The following is a 25,359-nucleotide window of genomic DNA, read 5'->3' as shown; positions in this document are numbered from 1 at the left end:
AAACTGTGCCCTGTGTCGCATTAATTCTGCTTTAATTGTTTTTTATTTCTTTTAATGTGAAAACAGTTGTGTGGACAAAAACAATTTTAATTTCGTTGCAATTGTGTGTTTATGCTCGCTTTAACGTTACCCTTTGTTCTTGTGAAACCCATCTATCAATAATACAGGGCAGTCGATATTTAGCTGGGGCCGTCAGGCTATGTTTTGCTGTTCGTCTCATTTCTTTGGCTTCTTGTAATCAAAGGAGTTTTTGAAACAACTTTGCCGGCCACCCTTCAAAATCAACTAAGTTTTATGATGGCGGCAAAACCTAAATGTACGATCAGTAGCAACTGATTTAAACGTTTTTTGGCAAAATTTATTTATTTCGTGTGCAAAACGTCATGCAACCATCAACATTTCGTGGAAAGTCAAAATTTGCACAAATCTGAATGTCGGTCGTTTAAATTCGGAAAAAATAAATGTCATTCAACAATAAAATGATGTCATGAAGTTTTTCGAAAAGTGTTTTTGTTATCGATGGCGTAACTTGGTGAATTACCTCCCAAACTTGATCTGCCCGAGAAATCCTTCGGGGGAGTTCCCCGGGGAAACACCGCTAAGGACAATTGTTTCGACTCATCCTTCGCATGTTTTATTTGGGCAGAAATTTGCAGACGTAAGTAAACGCGCATCAAGCAGAAAAAACACACAGTGTATAGTTGGGTCGCCACTGCAGAGGTTTAGACATGCTAATTACTGGGAAGAAGAGTTTTGCAGCCAAATAAGTTATTTCACTGGAAACCTTTCAAGTTGTTTGAGTTGTGAAGTCTTATGTGCGTGATCATAAGTTAAGTTGATGCTGAGGTTTCATGGAAAACCAGTTGTAAAGATCACCTTAACTCACATTGCTTCGTTTGTGGAGTTGTTTTAGTATAAACATCTAGTGTGACATGAATACGGTGAGCTATAGTGTTTCTTACCCATCCAAGGTACCTGGTGCTTGGGAACAACATACAGGCGATTGTTACAGTTTGTTACATTTGTTAACCCGCAGTTGTCCGTCGCATTCATGGCTGGTGCACTGGGCTTGTTTGAACACGTAGCAGGCAAGTTACGGCCTGAAATGAAATAAGAATGGGGCTTTCGCTATTTCTGTGCGATGGAAATACTTATAATAGGTGTTATATTTCAGTTGGCTATTATACATAAAGTGTTTAACCTGTTGTTTTTGTTGCAAGTGATTTTCATGTTTTTCGAGGGCATTCTGCAATAAGCTTTTTCGAAACTAGTTTTAATCTACTGTTAAACTTGTTTTGTAATTAAGTTGCTTTGGAGATTTTCGACGTTGAACCTCAAGATCAAGTTGTTCCACTTCATTCTACAGCTGATATTACGTTCAAGTGTAAAACTAACCTCAATAATCCGATTTATTCGTGGAGGAAAGACAACAAACCATTGAATACAAGTAAGTTGATCGAAATCATTGCACGTGTCTTTTAGAAGTTTATTATTACAAGATGAACGAACAATATCGCTTGATAGTTTTTTGGAGAATGTACATAGCAATTGTGTAAGCTGCAGACAGATGGCCACTGTTTCGACCTAAAAGGTCTCATCAGTGCAGCTGGTGTGACTATCAGACGACTTTGCTGGTCAAACGGCCAAGCAAAGACTTCCACTTTGTGGTGACTATACAATCACCGTCATCTGTTGGGCACAAAACTATAGGTGCAACCTTACGGAGAAAACAAGGTGGAAACACTACGTCCAAGCAAAGCTCAACCAATCGTGCCATCAGGCCCCGTGTCACAATAATCATAAGATAAGCAAAGTGGAGCCAATAATATGAATTGTGTAAGCTGGTGTGACTTTCAGACGACTTTGCGGTTGGTCAGCAAAGTCGTCTTATAGTCACAATAGCTGCACTGATGAGACCTTTAAGGTCGAAACAGTGACCATCTGTCTGCAGCTTACACAATTCATATTATTGGCTCCATTTTGCTGTACATAGCAAGTTCGACTGTCGGTAATCGTCATGCAAATTCCACTCCCCGCAAACACATTTCGCCTCCAAATAATATTGTTTATTTATGTGTTGTAACTTAGAGTAGTCGGTTGTCACGAATTCGGCTCTTCCTGATCTTCGCCTACTTTAAACAACATAAAAAAGTGTTTTTTGTTTTCTTTACAAAAATTTTCGAAATCTAAAAAATCTTGTGATGTGCGGTGCAATATTTTGTTTCCGTTGAACCTCAGAACTTAGTGTAAATATAATGTTTTTACAAAATTTATAACCGTCGGTGAGTGTTTAATGTTTATTGGTTTTATTGGCTATGTAGGTAAGTTCAACTTGGTCCACACAGAAGCCAAGATGTAACATAGAAATCTGTGCGAATATTAACGAAATAACTTGGTGTAGCATTTCAATATATAATCAAAAATGGCGGGTAGTTGCCCTGTTCACACCTAATCATTAAAATTCGCGCAGATTTGTATTTGACACAAACTTAAAATGTGATTATATATTGTTTGGCGAAAAATTTGTTATCTGGTGTAGTGGTTTCTTATTAAGTTAACGTTTGTCCGAATTTGTGATTGACAGGTAGATATCGATTCCGAAGTTTTGGCGGGAACTTAACAATCTTGAACCCACGACCACGTGACAAGGGAAGTTACCAGTGTGTCGTAAAATGTGATGACGGCATTGTTCTCAGTAACTATGGAATCCTCATATTTGCATGTAAAGATGGTTACATCCCTTCATTGTCATGTGAAATAGGACAATACTGCTATAACGAAAAGGTTTGTGAATCGCATTGATGTAAGCTTGTTTCAGATATCGATGAATTTCCGAAAATTACACAAAACCCAAAGTTCACATTCATTGGTCAGGGAACCACAATTTTCTGCCCTGCCACAAAATTTGCCCCAAGTAAGTCATGAAATACCTCGAAGACAACCAATAAAGTGATTGTGTGTTTGTACAGAGAATCAAGTTGAATTTTATTGGATAAAGGGAGTTAGTTTTGAAACCTATAATCGTGTTTTGAACGACCAAACCCATTACACATCCCAGTTGGATGGTAGTTTGTACTTTGCCAATCCATCTATAGAAGACAATGGATTTTATTCATGTGTTATCAGAGGAAACTGGAAGGTCAATGGAGTAATGTACGAACAAAAATCAAGTCCAATAGAGCTGAAAGTCAATCGTTTTCGTAAGAGGAGTTTTACATTTGTATTTAACCTTTATCTTCTGTGATCAAAAGAAACTTAACAAAACAGAAATACCTTGAACTATTCAGTGACATCAACAACAACTTAATAAAAAGTATTTTAACCCTATTTTGCAGTGGAACAAGGACATGCTGCATTTCTTGTCACCCCCAAAAATGTTACAAGTGCTGTCAGAGGAAGAACGGTTACTTTGGAATGTTTAGCTGAAGGAAAGTAAGCCTTAGGTTAACAGCAATTAATATTAAAGTTTACAAGGATTACAATTCCAGCCCAACTCCACTCATCCATTGGGAAAAGCTTGCTTTAGACTCAAAGTTACCTCACGGTCACCAAATCACAGAATCAGGACAACTCTTGCTGCAAAATGTAACAGAGGTCATGGCTGGAACTTATATTTGCATGGCTTGTAATGTATATGACAGTGTGGAAGCAAGGGGGCAACTTGAAGTAAATTGTGAGCATCTGAGAACTTAGGATAGCTTTTTGTATGCTGAATTAGCAAAAATTACTTTTGGGAGTTCTTTCATATGAAAACAACACTTCACAATATTTTTTCAGACAAACCACAAGGAATACTTCAACTTTTTATATCATTTTTTAAAATATCATCAACTCACACTATGAGATGTTCAGCATCTGCTCAACCACAAGCTTCTTATACATGGCTGAAAGATGGAGAAGAACTTTTCAACACAGATCACATTGTTATCAGTAATGTAGATGGGGGAAGTGAACTAACATTACAATCAGTAAATGTTACAGATGAAGGAATGTATCAGTGTGTTGCTTACAATTCTATTGGACACACTTTTTTAAGTGTTTATCATACCATCATGGGTAAATAACCATAACAATTTATTTTCATTATGGAAGTATTCTATTCCATGCCTAAACAAACATGTTCTTATTTTGTATAGAAATAAATGTGATGCTATTTTTTAAGGTGAATCCCCTGCACTGCTAGACACTGCAAACAAAACCATAAATGTGATTATTCATAGTGATGTCACAATGAGTTGCGAAGTTTCAGGATTTCCACTGCCAAAAATAAGTTGGAAAAAAGAGCAGAAATTACTAAAAAACACAAACAAAAGGTTAGAATTCAAAACGTTTTGTTTATTATCAATGGTATTGCTTAATTTGTGAGATATTTCTCCAATATTTGTCTATGAAAAATGCAAATTATTTTAGGTGTAGATCATGCAAATCTATTCCTCAGTGTATCATAAAAATCACTGTACTGAACCAACCTGATCATTACGCTAAAGCCCTGCAAAACCAGAACTACATCTGGCTAAGTTGTAAACGTTATCACAGACAGTTAATTCTTAGACACACATTCGCCTAAATGTAAAATACAAATACATTACAGGAGGAGCACATCAAATAAACAGTTGTTTTGTCATAATTATTGTGTTGTCATAGATACAGAATAGCTGATGGTGTTTTGTTGATTATAAATGTTACAATATCCGATGAGAATATTGTTGCCAAGCATTTAACTTACTGGGGGAAGTTTCATCTGCTATGATGCTCAAGGTTTATTGTGAGTAACATTATTTATAGTTATTAAATGTTGAATTCGGTCGACTGATGGATTGAACTATTTTTTTATCTGCTTGAAATGCTACAGTGTTTATCACAATGTCTTTTCCTGGTTCTTTGTGAAAAGAAAGAGAAAACTGAGAACAATTTTAATTTTCAGCTCCAACCAAAATCACCCAACATTCGACAAACCAAGTACTTGAAGCCGGGGATGCAGTTGAACTTGAATGTTTTGAAAAACATGACACAAAATTGGAAGTTTCATGGAGCTGGAAACAAAATAACAAAACAATCAGCAATATTGATTCTCACTACAAAGCTACTGGTGGAGTTTTGGAAGTAAGTTTTACTTAGAGCAATTTTTTCGCTTTTGCTGCTTCAGAAATTATACTTTTTATCGTTTATTTCAGCTACGCGATGTAGGAAGTCAACAAATAGGGGATTATGAATGTTGTGCAGCTACAGAAGTTTCAACTGATTGTGCACAATTGCATGTGGATGTTATTGGTAAGAATTAGAAAATGTGATGGTCATTTTTAAAACAATGTTAGGCAAAAACATATCCTTTATCCAAACAAAAATAAAAAACTGGTTTTCCATACTTTGTGATGTAGCATTATATTATGATAATGCCTGTAAAAAACTAGATTGTTTATCTCATTTACAATGAAATACTTTGTTTTACCTGTCTTTTAGCCCCACCTGTTGCACCAAACAATGTGATGGTGATTTATTCATCGTCCAACTCTCAACTTGTTACATGGAACGAACCTTAATCAAATGGAGCCTTCATAACTAGTTATGAAGCTGAAAAGAAAGGAGAATATGACACAGAATGGAGTCAAGCTTGTTCTACAAACACAACATAATGCACAGTTGAAAACTTACTTCCATATAATTATTACTCATATCGTGTTTATGCATGGAACAAGATGGGAAAAAGTGAGGCCAGTGATCAAAGTGAAAGAAGTTTGACACAAAGTGGAGGTAATGACAATTATTTTTCATTACCATCAGTGATGAAATTATTACAAAGCCAAAACTGTACTTCAAATCCTTACTTTTACAGCACCTGTATCGGCACCAAGCGGAATATTTGGAAAGCGTGAGGAACCTGGGAAACTCATTGTGACCTGGGAGGTAACAAGACTAAACACAACACAAATTTACACTCTATAAAGTTTTTATACCATTGTTTGCGCATTGATTTTTTTGACAAATAATTTTACTCTGCTAAAAATGCGAATACTTGTAAAATTTGCAATTTAAACAAACCTGTAAAAAACTGTAAAAAATTATCATTTTCTTAGCATCCATGCCATTTTTGTATGTAGTTTTTAATTCTGTCCTTCTTACAAGTATAAAATGATTTGATAAATTTTTAATCAGATATCCACAATATACATCAGGGCTTCTCAAACTGTGTACATTGGTGTGTTCTTAAACTGAACTCAAGTGTGTAAAATTTTCATCTAAAAATAATTTGGGAAATTGCAAATCATGAGATCATGAATTACAAGGAAGTGTTTCCTGACAGTCTGAGTTGAATCAAAAGAATTTGTTTTGCATTAAATTCCGTTCTTCATTATCTTGTTACTTTATTTAGAACTTTGAACTGACTAAAAAGTTTGGAGTCTCCATAAACCAATTAAGGTGTCTCTTTTAGGAGTAGAAGTTTCAGAAACCCTGCCATGAAGTACTTGCTTTAAAATAAAGTTTATTGTTTTGTGCCAACAGATCTTTCCTAAAAAGTATTATGGAGACAAAACAGTAACGTACGAGGTAATTTTGCAAAAAGGGGGATCTTACGACAGTGCAGATGCTTCAACATTGCACCGTGAAGAGGTTGCACATACTGAAAATGATGCACTTGCAACACAAACTGTCTTTAAGGTACACAGGTACATTTCTTCATGCTACTTAAGTTTTAATAATTTGTTTAAACTTGTAGGTTGAGAATTTAAATCTCAATTCGCATTATTGCGTGAAGATGAGAGTTGTTAACTCAGTTGGTCCCGGACTATTCACCAAACCAAAAAAGATTCACAAACATGGTAGGATTCTTTAAACATCATATAGTCAAGTTTTAATTCGTTCCAATTGTTTTCCTTGTTAGATATGTTGTTTGTTGAGCATACCATTAACCTGATTATAGAAATCATTTGTATCCTGACACCCATTTTTCTTAAAAGCAAAGAGGCCAATTTTTGAGACTTTATTTAGTGCAAAGCCTGTGCATTATTTAAGATTCCCCTTTCAAACGTTATGGGATTAAGATCACGATCTACAATTACCCTCCATTTCCTATCCCACAGATATTTATCCCTCAATTGTTTGATAAAATTCATTGGGAAAACGTATGATGCCTAATTACCATATTATGCTGATATGTCGGTAACATAACACAACTATGTGTTATCTTGCGAAACTCGACCTGAGGGTAATATCCCCGAAAATGTAGGGAAATTACCACAAAATTCGGCCTCTTATTTTTAAAAATTTAAAATGACACTCTAGCATAAACAGTACATATAAAATGGCATGGGCGCCGGTAAACAAATTAGGGTTATGTATTCAGGTGGGCATGTGAAGGTAAAACCACTTTCTGCCGTATAGTATTGCAGTCTTATAATATCGTCGTATGTCACTTGTGGCTCCGGAGGGTAGTGGATTGCAACAAGTCGCATATGACGTTACTGGCTCAGTCTCCTGAGCTTCCTCTGTTTTGAATATTCTTTTCTTCACAAACTTTCAAATTAACTTTGCATTTTTTAAAAAAAACCTTAGCCTGTTTCTTGAAACCCTCCGTATGTTTTCTCATATATTTCTAGCAAAAAAACATGTTCCTTTTTTGCAGAATTACCACAAGAACAAGAAACCAACTACACGAGGGTATTTCTGATTTTTGCAATAAGTATAATTGCGTTGTTATTTGTGGCACAACCGTGTGTTTTTTATTTGGTGTTTCGACATGAATAAACGTGCTAATGAAGCATTTTATTAACAAATATTTGTATGCAACCAATGATAAACAAAATGATAATAATCAATTTCTGCTTACATTTTATACATGTGTTTTCATGCACTTTCGGTTCGTACGTTTTGTCAGCATCATCGTTATCAACGCTCAGTCGCTGCAGCTTTTTGTGTGTGTAAATTTTCTTGTATTACGATGCACTGCTTGTAACATTGTAGAAGTTTGTATTTTATTTGAATATTGTAATTCCAGAATATTTTAACATTTTTTTTAATGCCATTTCTACATCATGCCTGACTGATCGTATTTTTAAGCAATTGCTTTAAATGTGTGTCCCCTACTTTAAGACAGATCTTGAACAATACATAACAGGATTGTTAACTACGTTGGTTCATCAGAAAGTCCAATGCACATATTAACGTTTGCTGAATTACTCACTCTTGGTAATGTGTGGGAAATCAGCAAGAAATTGTTGTTAGTAAATAAGGTGTGTGAGACGCTTTATCCCAAAACTATTAAAACTGATGTATTTCCCGGTCTTCTTCGTTTGCGATCCTACGACAGACGGTAATTCTCCGTGAGGAAATCACCTTTACATGGGCGCCTGACTCGATTTGTGACAAAAACTTTACAAGGGTTTTAAATTTTTATCAATTTGTAAAGAAGCTTAAAGGAACTTCTACAACCGCTTTTTTAGACCCAAGCAAGGTCGTGGAATATAAAAAATCCCTATCTGTCTTCAATAGAGACTAACAAAAGGGGTTTTTATCATTTCTATTCAACAGAAAGACTGGCCAATCATATTTTAAAATTATATGGTTGAATTTGTTTTTTTCGATTAGACCAAAAACATTTCTAAATGAGCAATATTCAGGATTATCCAGGGAGGTTTGTTTACGATGTGAAATTGAAATAATCGGTAAAAAAACTCTTTTAGATTTATTGACCTCATCGCGCCTGTTTATGTGATCTTACTTGCAACATATAAGCGACACAATTGTATGTGACGTCACAAACGCTGCACCAAGTTTCGTTCAGAATGTTAGAATGTTATTGATGTCACGTCTAATTGTGTTGACAAAACATTGACAATGGGCGGTTAAAGGGCGTGGTATGGGGAAAACAACTTCGTGCCACAATGGAAATAAACAAAATCTTTTTACAACATGAAAACATGTGCTCTGATTTCGCTGGGGCGGGCACAGTGGTGAAGCTGGGCGGTATCTGCAATCTTGTTCGAAACACAGTCGTTAAGTTGCTGGGCTCCGGGCAACTTTTTACCGCAAAAATCACCAAGAAACACAGATCATGTGAAATGCTATCCACTGATGGTAGCCCAGCCATAAACTTTTAGCTGGGGCCATCAGTTTTACACACCATCGAAACACTGACGATACAAACTAAAATTTATTGCCCTGTCGTAAAAGTTTGATTAAACATTTCGGTAACGTTCGCGTGATGAAAAACACGTAAATCAATATTGGAGTAACCAGACCTGTTTGAAATGGTGTTCAAAACGCATTTATTATATTACTGTGCTCCGGGCAACGTTTTACCACAAATAAATCACCAAGAAACACTGAGCATGTGAAATGCTTTCGACTGGTTGTAGCCCAGTTACACATCCCTACATACATGCGGTGATGGTAAGCACCAGGATATATAAGAAATACAAAAGAAATATACGTTGCAGTTTAGTTCACCATAACCTGTATTAGCAACAACTTCGTTTGTGCTGTGAATTTGGTGCAACAGAATTTACTTTGTGTTGTTGTTGCATGATTTTGCCGTCATCTTTTCAGCTATATTTTAAACCATTACTTGTCCATCTGTACTTTTGTGCCTGTGAACATTTGTATTGTGTAAGTCGGGTCGCTACTATACGTCAGATACAAACAAACCCACAAACTTCTTTTCAAGCACTTTGTGTTTTGATATGAATGTTCATCTGCAGCAGGTTGTGTTTACAAAGGATTTTATTTGCTACCAGCACTCTTCAAGTTTCGTTCAAACGGAATGTTACCGAGGTTGTGGATGAAACATTGTTTCCCTCGAAAATTGCCCATATTTAGTATCAGGAACAACGCCATCAGTTCCATCGTAAATATTGACGGGAATTCGGGCCCGCTGTATTTGCCATGTATAGACGCAGTCTGTATAAAAACAGCTTCGTTCGATGAACGATCAGACAGAGGTTTGAGCAGGGGTTGAAGTTGTTTAAGGTAAAAACTCACTTGGCATCTTTCCACTGGCGGCACAGCAAAGTCAGTTATAAGTTTTAAATGCATCCAGGTAGTAACATTTGTAATTATAATAAAGAGCCTGTTCTTCTGGCACAATAAAAACGTAACTTTATTAACCGACGTACCCTGAGAAAGCGTTGTTGGGTAACAGGCGAAACGTCGGTTAATGAAGTTACGTTTTATTGTGCCAGAAGAACAGACTATTAAATTATAATATAGATCATTTACCGCGTGGGCGACCCTATAGGTAGGTGAACACATTGATTCGTGGTTGAATAAACACACGTCCATCTCCTCATGCGTTTTAAGAAAAACTGAGATCCGACGACGGACGGTGATTTCAGTGGTTAGCGTAACTGTCAATTTTAAGCGACAAACTTGTTTTAGCAAAATTAACAGGACGTTTACGTGCAGTTTACATTCAAGTAAATACGGTCATGAAATCTACAAATTCTTAAACTTGTAACATAAACAACTAACAAATATTTCAGTTCATGTTGTATTAAAAAAGTCATAAACTTCGTAGAGGAATTCGCACCCTGGTAAATGTGTGACGTAATTTCCCTGTACAGGTTTGTTAACGCTTGAGAAATTATTTTGGAATCAGACCGGGGTCCGATTACGATTTGTGTTTCAATAAAATCTTCCAAATAATGACAACAATTTCCGCGAACATTACAGAAACATTTATTCATACTTTTTATGTTTAGGTTTAAAGTAATAGAAGGTGTTGAACCCCAACGACCGGACTGCTACGTTGACGTCATGTTGGGGCTTAAGAGAACCTGTGTCTCAACCAAAAGCAGTCCGAACCCGAACATGTTTAGTTACCACAACTATGTTACATGGATTGGTTTTGTTCTACTTATGACATCACAATGCCAAGGTGTGTTACAGAAATTAATTTTTGAGTTTAGCTCAGGCTGGTTGAGAAATTAAACAAATTTTATATTTTGGTTACAGCGGAGATTTCGTCATTGAACCTCAAGATCAAGTTGTTCCACTTCATTCTACAGCTGATATTACGTTCAAGTGTAAAACTAACCTCAATAATCCGATTTATTCATGGAGGAAAGACAACCAACCATTGGACACAAGTAAGTTGTTCAGTGAAACTTAACGATCTGTAACTGCAGGATTTTTCACCGTTGACGTGATTTATGGGTTCCAACTTCTGGAACATATTTACGTACAATAAAACACTGGACCCCCAACTTGGGTCGTGCGCAGTTTGTTGACGAATAATCGACGCAATTGTAAGTTCTGCACAACCACGTCGATCCACGTCACTGTTTGCGAACTAATTTCAGAAGCAGATGTTAAAGAACTAAAACTTTTCCATTGCATCTCGGTGCATTTGTTTAAGAAAGTATTTTGCAAAATTAAAAAAATCAAGGATACCTTGGTCTGGCGATAGAAAACGGACATATTGGGTGAGCATAAGACAACAAAAGTTTAAATCCAAGGAGACAACATAATTAGGTCGCTGTAAGGAGAATTTCAACCAATATCACTTAACAATGTGCATTACATAATTCCAATGTTTTGGCAAAAAAATTATCTGTTTGTTTTTCTCTCAACAACTCAACAAGTAAAACTCAACTGAAAAACTGATTTTTGATGTTTAAAATTTATTGGTTGACTGAATTTGTGATTGACAGGTGGATCTCGATTCCATAATTTGGGCGGGAAGTTAACAATCTCGAACCCACAACCACGTGATCAGGGAATGTACCAGTGTGTCGTCACAAGTGATGACGGCATCGTTGTCAGTAACTATGGCAACCTTACATTCGGATGTGGGTTTTCTAGATTTAATCTTGATAACTTTTGCCACATTCAATATAAAGTACAATTATTTCTTTTTAGACATTGATCCTTTTCCCCATGAAAATACAAGACAGTTATCTATGGCCACCAGAGTTGGAGATTTCGTTTCTTGTCCTAAAACAAATTATGCACCAGGTAAGTTAATTGATTTGGGAAAAGGTTGTTTTATTTACAAATTTAAAGTTAAGTCCTCATGATGAATGGGTGAATTTAAATATCTGCGTCATTAAGTTTTCCTGTATTGATTTTCAGATAATCAAGTTGAGTTTTACTGGGAAAAAATTAAAACTGATGGATTTAAGTCTGTTGTTGCAAATGACAAAACTCATTATGTGTCTCAACTTGATGGGAGTTTGTATTTTGTTAAACCAACGTTAGCAGATACTGGGTTATACAAGTGTGTTGTGAGAGGGAGTTGGGTGGTTGATGGAGTGAAATTTCAACAAAAATCAAGTCCAATACACCTGAAAGTTTCACATATGCGTAAGAATTGATTTCTTCATTTGATTTTTTGAAACAAGCTTTTGCCAAAGTTTTATTTAAACAAAACACATATGTTATAAATTTAGCAGTATTTAGAAACATGAATGTAGATTATCAGTTGACAGTTTTAGTAAAAAGTTGTCATGACAACATTCAAGTTTTGCAGAAATTAATGTTTGATCTTCTTTAGCAATAAGAAGTGTTGAATGTTATATAGAAAATGCTTACAAGCAGTTGCAACAGTAAGTTTTAAAAGATGTAAATGTGTGACCTTCTTTCAGCAATAAGCAGCCAAACATCACCAGTTGATTTTCTGATAATACCTTCAGAAATAACAAGAGCAATAAAAGGAGGATCTGCACTTATCCAATGTCTGGCAAAAGGAAAGTAAGCCACAAATAAATTTTTGCATAAGTAAATGTTGCAAGAAAATTAATTAATTACCAAGTATTACCTTCGCATTTCAGCCCAACTCCACGCATTCATTGGAAAAAATTAGATGATCCCAAGTTACCTGATGGTCACCAAATAACAGAATCAGGACAACTCCTGTTACAAAATATAACAGAGGACATGGCTGGGACTTATATATGTGAAACTAAATATAAATTTGGTACAGTGAATGTGGCAGGAGAATTGCAGCTACAATGTAAGTGTTCAAACGTAAGACACCGTCTGTAATGAAACAACATAAACTGATATCAGCCCCCTTGTTTTCAACCTGAAGTTAAACCACAATGGATGGAGCAGATTTTTTCATCAAATGTTAAAATATCATCAACTTACAGTATGAGATGTTCAGCATCTGCTCAACCACAAGCTTCTTATACATGGCTGAAAGATGGAGAAGAACTTTTCAACACAGATCACATTGTTATCAGTAATGTAGATGGGGGAAGTGAACTAACATTACAATCAGTAAATGTTACAGATGAAGGAATGTATCAGTGTGTTGCTTACAATTCTGTTGGGTACCTTTTCTCAAGTGCACATCTTACAATTAAAAGTATGTTTTCCATAATAGTGTCTTTTTATGCTTGTAAAAATATTCTCCTGTAATAGAGTGTGATTGTATGGAAATATGGTTACAATTTTTTCACTATGTTTTTGCAGAAGAATTTCCATGCCTTCTTACACAAATGGATAAAATTACTAAAGCTTCGACCAATAGTGATGTCACAATGGTTTGTAATGTTACGGGATTTCCCATACCTGAAATTGAATGGTTGAAAGGACTTGAACAACTTTATAACACTGAGAAGTAAGTTGACTTTTCTGCATTAATTTATTTTAGCAATTATAAATTTGTTTCATGTACATCAGTGACATCTACATAAAGACATTTTAAAATACTGATACAAATTATTTCACTATTTTAAAAACTATATAATGACATTTTATTTTGTTAACAAATAATGCATTAACCACATTTCCTTCCTCAGATACACAGTAGACAATGCTCGTTTAAAAATATCCAATGTTTTGAAATCGGATGAGGGAAAATATACTTGTGTTGTTAAAAATCCTCTTGGATTTCGATCATGTAGCACAAGACTTCAAGTTTTTAGTAAGTGTTGAAATGACCAATACTCGTTAACATCACATATTTTACAAGATAGTAATTATATGATGAATTATTTAAACTGTTAAGTTATCTAAATGTGATTCGAACAATTAAACAACACAGCCCCTCACAGCACCACAAACAGTAGCAACTGACTACAAGGTTAATGCACTCGGCCAAGACAGATTCACTGAAAGAAGACAAAATCACTGGTGCATGACTTTGTGTTACTTATATTTCTTTATGGGGAGTGACAACACCTACACATAATAGTTTAACATAAAGTATGAAAAAAAGTAGAATGTGGGTTACAGTGATTGGTGTAGTAGTAGAGTTTTTGCTCTTATATCAACTATAAACATATTTAAATTATTTAATATATCATGTCAGTGTTAGGTCTATAACTTTAGTAGTTTCTGGCACACTGTTTCGATAGACTGTCAAATATCTCTATTAACATGAGCATTCGCGAGGTTAATCTCACTTCATCAGGTGATGCAAAATCGAGATTTTTGTTTCTTATTTTGCTCATAGTTCAAGTTTTACACCTATAAAGTGCCCAAATTGTTTTCACTTTTAGACCAAACAGAGGTCACACCAAGATCAATTGAATATTCTGTTGAGGCTGGGGATGCAGTTGAACTTGAATGTTTTGAAAAACATGACACAAAATTGGAAGTTTCATGGAGCTGGAAACAAAATAACAAAACAATCAGCAATATTGATTCTCACTACAAAGCTACTGGTGGAGTTTTGGAAGTAGGTTTTACGTAAATGATTTCATGGCTTTGTCTGCTTCTAATGTTTTTATTTCCAGCTACGCGATGTTGGATGTGAACAAATTGGGGAATATGAATGTTGTGCAGCTACAGAAGTTTCAACTGATTGTAAACAAATATATTTGGATGTTCTTGGTAATTAATTTTTTATGTTTACATTGGTAATAAATCAATGTAACAATGGCCTGGCAACCATAAAGTTTATACAAATATGTTGTTTGTTTAATAGAACCAGGTATTTCTACCTGAAGTATAAACTCATGTGTCCACTGATATAATATTGTCTAAAATTGTTTGCAGTGAAAACGTTACTAATAATTCCCTACTTTGTTTCCTAAACAATTTGTTAACTGTGGGCATATTCTTGTTCCAGCCCCACCTGATGCACCAAACAATGTGATGGTGATTTATTCATTGTCCAACTCTCAACTTGTTACATGGAATGAACCTAAATCAAATGGAGCCCCCATAACTAGTTATGAAGCTGAAAAGAAAGGAGAATATGACACAGAATGGAGTCAAGCTTGTTCTACAAACACAACATCATGCACAGTTGAAAACTTACTTCCATATAATTATTACTCATATCGTGTTTATGCATGGAACAAAGTTGGAAAAAGTGAAGCCAGTGATCAAAGTGAAAGAGATTTGACACTTACTGGGGGTAATTGTTGTTTTAAATGTTCATGCTCAAACGAATTGCTGCTCGAAGTAATAATGTTATGTTTTAGCCCCTGTGTTGGAACCAACAATGATATCAGTTAATGTCAACATCTCCAGTGAGCTGATTGTTACTTGGGAGGTAAGTAGGTGTTTCCCTTTTTCCAGATTGCATGTAAACATTTCAACAATGTTGCACTGATATTTAATATTTTGTGTCAACAGGTTTTTTCAAAGAAATATTATGGAGCAAAAACTGTCAGCTATGAAATATTTTGGCAAAAAGGGGATGATGAAGATACTTTAGTGCCACCTAGTGGAAGTTCGTGGTTAAAAAAAGTTGAAAATGATTCTAAAGCAACACTGTTTGTGTTTAAGGTGCATAACTAAATTGTTTTATGATGTTTGATTCACTTCAATAACTGACCTTGCTTCATTTAAAGGTCAATGTTTCAAATGTCAACACATATTACTGGGTGAAAATGAGAGTTGCAAACTTGGCTGGTAAAGGACCATATAGTAAACCAGTGATTGTTTTTATAAAAGGTATGTTTATGTACATTTCTTCCATGCAAACCTTGATTTGCAAATGTATTTACTGTTTTAAACAATGTGCCTGCATATTCCACAAAAATATATAAATTTGGTGTCACTCTACTTACAGGTAGCAATTGGAATTTATCTGCCACTACTATTGCTATCATAGTACTAAGTATTGTGGCAGCTATAGTTGTGATGGTGATGTTGGCGATGGTGGCCAAGAAGCTTAAGCCAAGGTAAAATTCAGACAATGTCACCTCCTGTGAAACAAATAAATCTAAATTATGTCGAACATTCGGTCAATTAAACTTAAACACAGATGACCCCGAAGAAGTCTCACTGGATGGTAGAAGAAACGTCGGTTGTAATAAAAAATCTCGTGACTTTATACCAGATGAACATTTCTTTAAAAATTAAATAATGATTCTACAAATGTCCGGGAAAATATAAGTTTGACAATGGCATTTATTGTTACTTGATATGTGTATGTTTAGATCAGTGACACGTCATGGATATCGACGGTATGGGAAACCCCGACAGCAAGAAACCGGAAATCCAAAGCGTAGCAGTGGAATATCACCTGGATACTGTATGTCCTCCAGTTATTCCAGCGTTGAAGGCTGAAGTCCGGTGTGCGGAGGGTGTTTAAGTTGTACAGGCTGAACGTCAGAAAAATGCAATGTTTCTGAACAAAAGGTCGTTTTTTGTCATTGTTTGTACCAAGAGACAGGCATTCAACAAGTTCGATTTCTTTTCAATTGTGTGTTTACGTTCTCTTTAACGTTTTTGTGTACCCCATGAATCAATAAAGTAAAGCAGTCGATACTTAGTTGCGACCGGTAAAGTTTTGTTAACTCGGTTTTTGTCAGTAATCGTATCTGGTTGGCTTTACAGGACAGATATGGTGTTCGCCCAAATCTTAGTTAGTCAACTTACGTTGAACGTAAGAATGTTTTCCTCGATTTAATTGATTAAATCGTTGTTTTTGGTAAAATTTCGTTTACAAAACTTTACGCAACCACCAACACTTGGTGGAAACGCAGACAAAAATCTAAATACGAGAATACCGAAATCTCTGAACAAATGAAAAAATTCAATTAGACAGAAACTGACGATGCCTGTAGGCAAAAGTAATATTTCTGTTTCAATAAACAAAGATTACTTACTCTGATGCTGGCCGTCTGTTACTCTTTTTTGAGCTGCCGGAATATATTGATACAAAGACAGATCCGTCCCACAACACCGACCTGCACAGGTTGATTCCTACAATCTTTTTGTAACAGTTTGTCTTGTTTATCAGAGGTTTCCACACTTTGCACTAAAAATTCTTAGTAATCGACTCCTGACTGACTTCGTCAATCACGGAGAATCACAGTCTGTCGTAGGACCGCAGTCAGTCCCACTTGGAGGTGATGAAGCTGCACAGGACGTTAGTTTGCCACCCGGCACTTCAAGTAACAACTTGTATGTAAATCAGCAAGTCTTTTGGTGAGTCAGACACTAGTGGCGCAGTGGAGCTTTTCAAGACCTGACCTAGCATGAGGATGACCTGAGTTCTGTGCAAAGTTTGAAGAAATGGAAATAAATATGATAGACATTGAATCTTATCTAAAAGCACAGCGATTCTCTTGGTTAAGAAAAATTTAGGGAGTTGAGGGATTGTTTAAATTCGGTGGAAGATACGCAATGCCTATTAATTACTATGCCTGGCAGCAAAAAATAGCACCACATTCATTATGTTGCTGGGCTCCGGGACAACTTTTTACCACAAAATCACCAGAAACACTGAGCATGTGAAATGCTTTCCACTGGTGGTAGCCCAGTTACACATCCCTACATGCATGTGATAAAGGTAAGCACCAGGATTTAAAAAGGAATAATGTAATCATTTAATGTGGTGCAGTGGAGCTTTTCCAGATATGACCTAACATCAGGATGACCTGGGTTCCCCGTGCGATAAAATTAATGTAATTCGCTAGAATCTGAATCTTGAATATAAGAAACCGTTTTTTTTCCGTGACATTAAATTTTGTACACAGATGTGCATAGAATACGACTTTATGCAAATGTTAACATATTTGTAGATTTGCAAATCTACTAATTCACAAAAGTTGTATTTCAGGTAGTGATACTTTTCATAGTGCACAAGTTTAAACGGATTTAAATAAAGTGCTAATTTGCAAACTTTCCATTTTCAGACTTTTTTAATTAAACTATCTGTCACATCATAATACAAATATATGTTTCAAAGTATCTGTGAATCTTGGTGTTACATAAACCTTGAATGGAAAGTTGGAAAAACATTAACACAAGTTTATTACAAAACTCCACAAAATGAGGAATTCCTTTACAATAAGCAATTTGTGTGAGTTTTAATTACAACAAATAATATGTTGATTAACGGGCAAGCTGCACAAGTTCTCAGGGTTATATATCGATCACAAAAGGCATCTAGTACAAAAACAATACCAAGTCATAAGCTGGAAGCCAAAACTTATTTTAAGAAACACACGAGAAAGTTCAGAAACATCTTGAACCTACATTTCTGTTTAAACTTCTTGACTATATTTTTAGCTCGAACTCCAACATTAAATAGCGTGTTTTAAAGGCAATCAATTGGAACACGTTTATAACGTAACAGACTGGAGAGGATCAGTAAAGAAAACCAATGCTTTAAAACGTGTTCCCAACTTTCACAAACTGCATGAAAGAGGGAAGTCATGGCTGTTTTAATTGTTTAGCTTCAAATTTTATTTAGATGTTTATTATTCTGTCCGTACGTCGTATGCCGAATGCACGAAAAGTCCATACTTACAGATCGATAAATAAAACAAATAGATCGAAACAGAATTTGAAAATTTATTAAATGAATCATATGTTGTGCACTTTATGATGTTCACTCATGCAAAACTAACGTTATTCACCATGTTGATGCAATACCACATTTGTCATGAATTTGTGACAAATATTTTGTATGGACCAACTGAACTTTGGTATCTGTGAATATTTGTGATGTGTGATTTGGTTGCCACCAGGTATTGGAGGGAAAGTAAGGCTGTAGATTGGTGGGAAATTGAAGTGAATCCGATCCACGTAGAGGTCAAACTAAATAACAGGTTATGTGTTAGCTGTGTCGCAACCATAAAAGCAATCGCTGGTTCAGTCGTGACGTTTTTATCATGTCTTTTTCTTGCCAATTTCATCAATTGTACAAAAATGAACCAAACTAAGATAGGAAACTGAAGGGCGTTTCATGGGCGTGTCTAGGGGTTGTGAGAAGTAATAACCTGGCAGACATTGAATGACATCAGAATGAAAGTAAACGTTGGCAAACAACATTTATTTCAACTTATACAAAACCATCCAACAAACCATGTTGTTTTGCACGCACCTTTGAGCAGAACACGCCAGGTCATGAGGTTCATTGCTCTGAATTAACCCCCGGGGTTCACACAGAGCACATTCTGAGTGGGGTTCTTAATTTATTATCGTTTGTTAGGTTTTCCCGCGCTCGGTATGATTTGTTGTAAATCTAATATTTAATTGTGTCGTCATAAACTTTTAGGAGCCTTCACTTTTACACACCACCGAAACACTGACGATACAAACTAAAATTTATTGCTCTGTCCAAAAAATTGAAATTAATATTTCGGTAACGGTCACGTGATCTGATAGCAAACACTCCTACGTGAATCAACAGCGGAGAAACCAATTCTGTCTGCAATCTTGTTCAAAACACATTCATTATGTTGCCGGGCTCCGGGCAACTTTTTACCACAAAAATCACCAGGAACACTGAGCATGTGAAATGCTTTCCACTTATGGTAGCCCAGTTACACATCCCCTACATACATATGATGATGGTAAGCACCAGGATATAAAAGAATTACGAAAGAGAATTATACGTTGTATTCTAGTTCACCATAACCATGGTAACAACTTTACATAAAGGAGGCGAACAACAAAGAAACCTACACACGTGCCGTGGTCGCAGTAACTATAAATCTGAGACAGCAAACAAGTTTCACTTTGTTGTTACATCGTCCAAGTCGCGACTAAACGAAGAAAACACGTTTACCGAGCCCCCGGGCAACTATTTACCACAAAAAATAACTAAACATAAAACAACGTAAGTGTGGACTGGTTTATTGAAAGGGTTGCAGTTGAAATCCGTTCTTCATGGTTGCTTAGTAACACATCACGCTATACATGTGATGATGTGAAGTCCCAGGATATAAAAGGAAGAAAATTAAGCTTTAAACACCCATTGAATACGCGAAATGTGTGTTTGGTCTCAAAAATCCACACTTGAAAGCTCACTGTGGTGATGTTAACTCCACACAAAGAACCGAACATTTCTTACACACATGCAGGCAAAGCTTCGGAAAGTTAGTTAATGTTAATCATCGCTCTTTTTATTTCAGTGCCTCGAACATTAGCAAAGTAACAACACATTTTATTATTTACACAGGTTGGTATATAGAGTTTGTTCTGATAATAATTCGGTATGGATGGGCGCAGAATAAAAAAAGAAATATTGGTGCAGAAGTGTCGTCCACATTAAGTTGTGGTTGCTGTTGTTGTATGGACAGCGACTCCATCAGCAGGAGACTTCTGTACCACTATTTCTACTGAATGTTTAATGTGTGTTTTTGCGTTTTATGTTTGCGTTTTGCGTCGCTAACTGCGCATTATTCCGCCTCTAGTGGTGTGTGGCCGATAACAATATGACGTCACCACCCGCGCGAGCCTTATCTGTGACGTCAGTCGGGCCGGCTTCATATAATCCTGCAGCTACACCAACCGCGTCATTCAAATTGATGATGGCACAAGTTCTTGCCGAAACGTTTTTTGTATAAAATCTGTATAAAGTCTGTATAAAGTCTGTATAAAGTCTGTATAAAAAGCATCTTCGTTCGATGAACGATCAGACAGAGGTTTGAACAGAAGTTAGAGCAGGGGTTCTGAAGCTGTTTAGGATCACGGCGCACACCAAAGTTTAAAGTCAGTTTAAAGTTCAAATGCATCCAAGTAGTAACAGTTGTAATTATAATAAAGAACATTTACCGCGTGTGCGACCCTAGGTAGGCGAACATATTGATTCATGGTTGAATAAACACACGCCCATCTCCTCATGCGTAGAAAATATTCAGAAATACTGAGATCCTACGACGAACGGTGATTCCCCCTCATGGTTTTATCGGTTCCCAAACTTTTGATTTTTCATTGTGAACAACTTTAACAATTCTTTAAATTAAATAAATTGAAGGAAGTGTGAGGATCTATGTAGGTAAGTGACTTGAAATGGGTCAGCGTTAAACTGATATCAATACAGGCCTAAATGTAAAAGGTGCCTCGTAGGCTTTTAATTGTGTCATAATTGTCAAAGTTTGTTCAGTCGTGTCGTTTTTACCAAGTCTTTATTTGGCAAATGACGATAATTGGACAAAAATCAACTTTGATAAAAACCGACACAAAAGTTTGTTGGGATCATTGACGTAAAAACAAAGAAACCTACACACGTGACGTGGTCGTGTAGATTTGTCGTAGATATAATGAAAAGAATATTTTATTATCACAATGTTTGAAAGATGGAGGCGTCGATATATAACTTGAATTTATTTATTTGCACAGGTCGGTAGCGCAGTGTTTATACCAAATATTTTGTTTATTTGGTGACAGCGGAAGTTTTCGACGTTGAACCTCAAGATCAAGTTGTTCCACTTCATTCTACAGCTGATATTACGTTCAAGTGTAAAACTAACCTCAATAATCCGATTTATTCATGGAGGAAAGACAACAAACCATTGGATACAAGTAAGTTGTTCAGTGAAACTTAAGAACAAATGCAACTGCCGGAAACTTTGTGTTGTTTTTACCGCTGGTTTTGTAAGTTGTTCAGTGAACTGCAACTCTTATGTAAACTAAATTGGCGCCGTGCAGTGCAGCAAACTTTGATTTATTGTGTAATTAAATACAAATATATCGGCTTGTGTCCCACCACTAGGTCTGGTCCTACAAAGCCTGGTTAAATGCAGACTTGGCTTCTTTTTATCGAGCGAAAAGTTTTTTTGACATGAGGCAGAAACCGACCAAGAAACTTTGGAAACGCAAACATCAAAGCAATGCATTTTTTCAAAATACTATAATGTATTTAAATAAGATTAAAACCGCCGAGTGCATGAGGTCCTACATCCGTACGACCATCGGCATAGATTCATCAACACAAAGTAATTCACAACATTTAGAAACATAGAAATCTTACATATATTCAATTTTGGGGTGTTCCTGGTTTTTCCATTGAATATTTTATTCGGGGCACCTCTAGTCCCCCCGAATATCACCCAGGTATCAACGAGTATTGCAACAAATAAAACAAAAAAATAAAAAGACAACACAAAAGAAAAATGTTGGCGACACATAGTGGTTAGCTTGTCATTGAAATAATATCTGCAAGTGGGCGCTAAAGGGTAACGGGCAATGACAACAAAACAAAACAGGAACCAACACGCAGTGACATCTAGTGGTTTAAAGCCATTAAAGGTATCGTCCACGAGTGGGCGCTAAGGTGGGGCTTTTCCGATTGTTTTTTGGCTGTTGCCCTCAAGTGTTTTAACAATAAATTTGTTGGTGATTTACTATTTCGGTTATATATGTATGCCCATATATACCATATATTTTAAGCTTTCGGCTTCAGTGACGTGTGCATCACATTTGTATGGCGGAAAACAAAAAATACAACGAAACGTCGCGTGGACAAATTTTGTCGGTGTGCCATCCGGGAGTGGGCGCTATTATGTGTTGTCGGTATTTCTCTGGTTGTTGAAGGCGTTGACAACGTTGTCCAGGACCTCCTCGAGAAAGTAGTTGCCCCTATTTCGTTGGATAGATAGTTTTAAACGTAAATAGGATTTGCAAGATGTTACTAAGTGGCGGGGTATGTCATTGATGGGTGTGTCGTGTTTTCCAGATAGTGTGTGTTGGTGAGGTGTTAAGGAATGCTGCTAATGTTTTTGTGTAAGGTGTTGTATTGTGAAGTTGTGGAAAGGCGATGTGCAAAGGTGTGTCAAAAGGAGAGGTGTTTTGGTCAGATAAAGTTCGAAAGGCGTTGCGGATCAAGGAGAGAAGAGGCTGAATGGAAGGACAATTATGGAATAGGTGAGTAAAAGTTTCAAAGAGGTTGTTGGTCCAGAGGGAGGTAGGATTTTTGACAGTTTAACGGTAAAATTTTGTGGGTAAGCCGGTAATTGAAGGATTTTAAGTAATTTGGGAATATCGGGTGGTGGATTTGGACCCAGTCGTTGAATTGGTGAGGTGGCGTGGCGTTGTCGATAATTCGGAGGTATAGAGGTTTGGTTTTGCGCGTCATCGGTTCGGCTTCTGTGAGGTTCAATGTTTTCAAAAGGTTTATCAGGAATTTGTAGTGGGGAGAGGGTGTGATTGCGTGCGGGAGAAAGTTTCTGGTTCTCAGGTGGAAAAGTTTGCTGAGGGAAAGGCCAAGGTTGTACTCGATGAATGAAAGTTGTGCTGTGGTCGGGGTGTCTAGAAGGCGGTGGTTATAATATTGTTTGATAGGATAGAGAAGTGATAGGTCAGCGTAGAGGGAATGTTTGCCGCGTCGTAACCGCCATGATCACGACGGGCTGCCAGGATGTTAATTGGCAAGGGTGGGTTGTTTGGGCCGACGACGAACTTTACCACAATGCCGTCGATCCGTTCTCGTTGCTGGGGTGGTAAGAGGTAAGTTTTAGCAAGGTATGAAATTTGGGGTAAAAGTATAGTCTTAGTGAGGATGCATTTAGAATCAAAAGTGAGAAAAGGGTTGCTCATAGATCTGGCGCGGGATTGTAAAGAGGTGATTGCTTTGTGCCATGTCGCGGTGATGTCTGATGGTGCGCCTATTGGGGTATTTAACGGGTTTATCGATTTAGGGTTCCACTTTATATTACACAAGGTTGGGTCGTCAATGGGAGGTCGAAGGATGGCAATCGCTTCGGTTTTGGTGGGGTTTAGTTTTAAACCAAATAATTTAGAAAAATTGTCGATGAGGCCGAGGGCTTTGGTGATGGAGTGCCGATGAGCCACCACTAGGGTGACGTCATCGTCGTAAGCGATTGCCTTGGGTGTGTTGTGACACAACACTGGGGTTGATATAGCAGGGTTGTTTTGAAGGGCAACAAGAAGCAGATCTAGCGCATTCACCTTGTCTGATACCTCTCCTGATCGGAAAATCCGTTGTGGCAAAGCCGTTTACGAAGGCCCGGGAGTTGGCGCTAGAGTGAAGTGCAGAAAGGTAATTAGTAAAGCAAGTGGGAAAGCGTTTGAGATGTAACTGAAGAAGTAGCCAGGAAAATGAAACAGAATCAAAAGCTTTTTGAAAATCTAGGGAAATGAAAAACGTGTCGGAATTGATGGAGGATGCGTGGTGGTGAAGATCGCGTAAGAGTAGAGTTGCGTTGGAGGTGGAGGAGCCGGGGGCAGCGAATTGATTACATGAAAGAATGTCGGGTATGAAAGGTTTTAATCGGAGGTTCAAAAGTTTCTGTAGGATTTTTAAATCGGTATTTAACAAGGAAATAGGGCGGTTAGGGTTAGATGGTGGGGTGGGATCGTTTTATTTATGAATGAGGGTTAAATGTCCAAGGTTAATATCTGCCGGGGTATATGAATTGAAATAGGAGAAGTTGAGAGCATTGGTGAGGTCGGCCCTGATCAAGTCCCAGTAGCGCGAGTAAAAGGAATTAATTTAGAATAAAGGGTTTTGTCAGCTATGTTTTTAAATTAAGGGTCGGAAGACAGGGATTTCAGAATGGAGGTGCGGGATTTCAAAATGTAAAGTTCCTTAAGGAATTTTTGGTGAATTGGAATTGATCAAAATTTCCAGGTGAAGGGTTATCGTTGAGAGTTTGGCGGTAGGTTTCGAATTGTTGCTGTAGGGTTTGGATTTCGTGTCGTGATTGTTGGGTCAGGAGTTTTGAATGGGTTTGGGCAAGGTGTTTAAATTTAAATTTTAGGGTTAGCCAGTAGTCCAAGGGGTTGGAATGAAGGGGAGCCAAGGTTTGCCATAAAGGGTAAGTTTGTTTGAGGTTGTGTGAAAAACTGAGGGTCGTGGAGGATGTTAACATTGTTCTTCCAGGATCCACGGCCTCTTGGGGGCGTTGGCATTTCTTGTTAGTACAACGGGATGGGCTTGTGTAGGCCTCATCTGTGACCCAATTGAGGCAGCGGCATTTTAAGTGAGCAGTTCCACATAAGCATTTAATACTTTTGCCTGCGTATCATTTTCTTCGGAATCGGTGGTGATTCACTCTGCTTCCGTTTGCGGGGACGCACTTCGGTGAATCCCTCGTCGTTCCGCATTACTGGTTTCGGTGTGGATGTGGCCACAGGTGATGATCGGTGTGTTGGCGTTGTAGCGGTATCAGCCAACTCGGGCCGCGGGATACGGTGATGTACCGCCTCTGGTGACTTGTTATCTCGAGCACCGACGACCGTTGCGGCGCTAGAGGGTGGTACCGC

At 37.1% G+C, this 25,359-nt stretch overlaps 4 protein-coding genes across 4 annotated transcripts; all 4 read left to right on the top strand.

Annotated features, from left to right (window-relative positions):
- The first annotated feature begins 1,051 nt into the window (after window positions 1-1,051).
- On the top strand, window positions 1,052-4,567 carry LOC145914488 (contactin-5-like). The gene is made up of 10 exons (XM_083002316.1): window positions 1,052-1,088; window positions 1,307-1,447; window positions 2,585-2,784; window positions 2,875-2,914; window positions 2,970-3,200; window positions 3,336-3,432; window positions 3,489-3,673; window positions 3,778-4,056; window positions 4,163-4,313; window positions 4,411-4,567. Exons 1-10 carry the CDS (start codon window positions 1,052-1,054, stop codon window positions 4,565-4,567), a joined length of 1,518 nt encoding a protein of 505 aa, XP_082858442.1.
- LOC145904499 (neurofascin-like) lies at window positions 4,179-5,662 on the top strand. The gene is made up of 5 exons (XM_082992377.1): window positions 4,179-4,313; window positions 4,645-4,765; window positions 4,925-5,103; window positions 5,175-5,271; window positions 5,461-5,662. Exons 2-5 carry the CDS (start codon window positions 4,747-4,749, stop codon window positions 5,538-5,540), a joined length of 375 nt encoding a protein of 124 aa, XP_082848503.1. The 5' UTR covers window positions 4,179-4,313; window positions 4,645-4,746; the 3' UTR covers window positions 5,541-5,662.
- Window positions 5,552-7,819, top strand: LOC145904483 (uncharacterized). Its single transcript, XM_082992376.1, has 5 exons — window positions 5,552-5,751; window positions 5,834-5,904; window positions 6,502-6,657; window positions 6,716-6,818; window positions 7,622-7,819. The coding sequence occupies exons 1-5, from the start codon at window positions 5,697-5,699 to the stop codon at window positions 7,741-7,743; spliced, it is 507 nt and encodes a 168-aa protein (XP_082848502.1). The 5' UTR covers window positions 5,552-5,696; the 3' UTR covers window positions 7,744-7,819.
- A 3,043-nt stretch (window positions 7,820-10,862) lies between these two features.
- LOC145914419 (contactin-1-like) lies at window positions 10,863-23,359 on the top strand. Its single transcript, XM_083002251.1, has 23 exons — window positions 10,863-10,870; window positions 10,948-11,081; window positions 11,646-11,783; window positions 11,854-11,949; window positions 12,067-12,297; window positions 12,579-12,684; window positions 12,765-12,946; window positions 13,025-13,303; window positions 13,411-13,558; window positions 13,740-13,864; window positions 14,442-14,620; window positions 14,679-14,775; window positions 15,014-15,304; window positions 15,372-15,442; window positions 15,526-15,678; window positions 15,744-15,846; window positions 15,965-16,076; window positions 16,335-16,429; window positions 16,710-16,783; window positions 17,141-17,294; window positions 21,523-21,657; window positions 22,879-22,998; window positions 23,265-23,359. Exons 1-23 carry the CDS (start codon window positions 10,863-10,865, stop codon window positions 23,357-23,359), a joined length of 3,126 nt encoding a protein of 1,041 aa, XP_082858377.1.
- The last annotated feature ends 2,000 nt before the right edge of the window (window positions 23,360-25,359 follow it).

This window comes from Ascidia mentula, chromosome 1 (assembly GCF_947561715.1).
Source record: "Ascidia mentula chromosome 1, kaAscMent1.1, whole genome shotgun sequence".
Lineage (NCBI taxonomy): Eukaryota > Metazoa > Chordata > Ascidiacea > Phlebobranchia > Ascidiidae > Ascidia > Ascidia mentula.
The sequence above is the reverse complement of the archived record's forward strand: the minus strand, read 5'-3'. Positions and strand labels throughout refer to the sequence as shown.

Coding starts and splice junctions, on each gene's coding strand:
- LOC145904499 (XM_082992377.1), top strand. Junction 5,104..5,174: donor CTACTGGTGGAGTTTTGGAA/GTAAGTTTTACT, acceptor CGTTTATTTCAG/CTACGCGATGTAGGAAGTCA. Junction 5,272..5,460: donor ATTGCATGTGGATGTTATTG/GTAAGAATTAGA, acceptor CCTGTCTTTTAG/CCCCACCTGTTGCACCAAAC.
- LOC145904483 (XM_082992376.1), top strand. CDS start 5,697: ATGGGAAAAAGTGAGGCCAGTGATCAAAGTGAAAGAAGTTTGACACAA. Junction 5,752..5,833: donor AAGTTTGACACAAAGTGGAG/GTAATGACAATT, acceptor TTACTTTTACAG/CACCTGTATCGGCACCAAGC. Junction 6,819..7,621: donor AAAAAAGATTCACAAACATG/GTAGGATTCTTT, acceptor CCTTTTTTGCAG/AATTACCACAAGAACAAGAA.
- LOC145914419 (XM_083002251.1), top strand. Junction 12,947..13,024: donor AGGAGAATTGCAGCTACAAT/GTAAGTGTTCAA, acceptor TTCAACCTGAAG/TTAAACCACAATGGATGGAG. Junction 13,559..13,739: donor CAACTTTATAACACTGAGAA/GTAAGTTGACTT, acceptor TTCCTTCCTCAG/ATACACAGTAGACAATGCTC.
- LOC145914488 (XM_083002316.1), top strand. CDS start 1,052: ATGGCTGGTGCACTGGGCTTGTTTGAACACGTAGCAG. Junction 1,448..2,584: donor CAACAAACCATTGAATACAA/GTAAGTTGATCG, acceptor TGTGATTGACAG/GTAGATATCGATTCCGAAGT. Junction 2,915..2,969: donor TGCCACAAAATTTGCCCCAA/GTAAGTCATGAA, acceptor GTGTTTGTACAG/AGAATCAAGTTGAATTTTAT.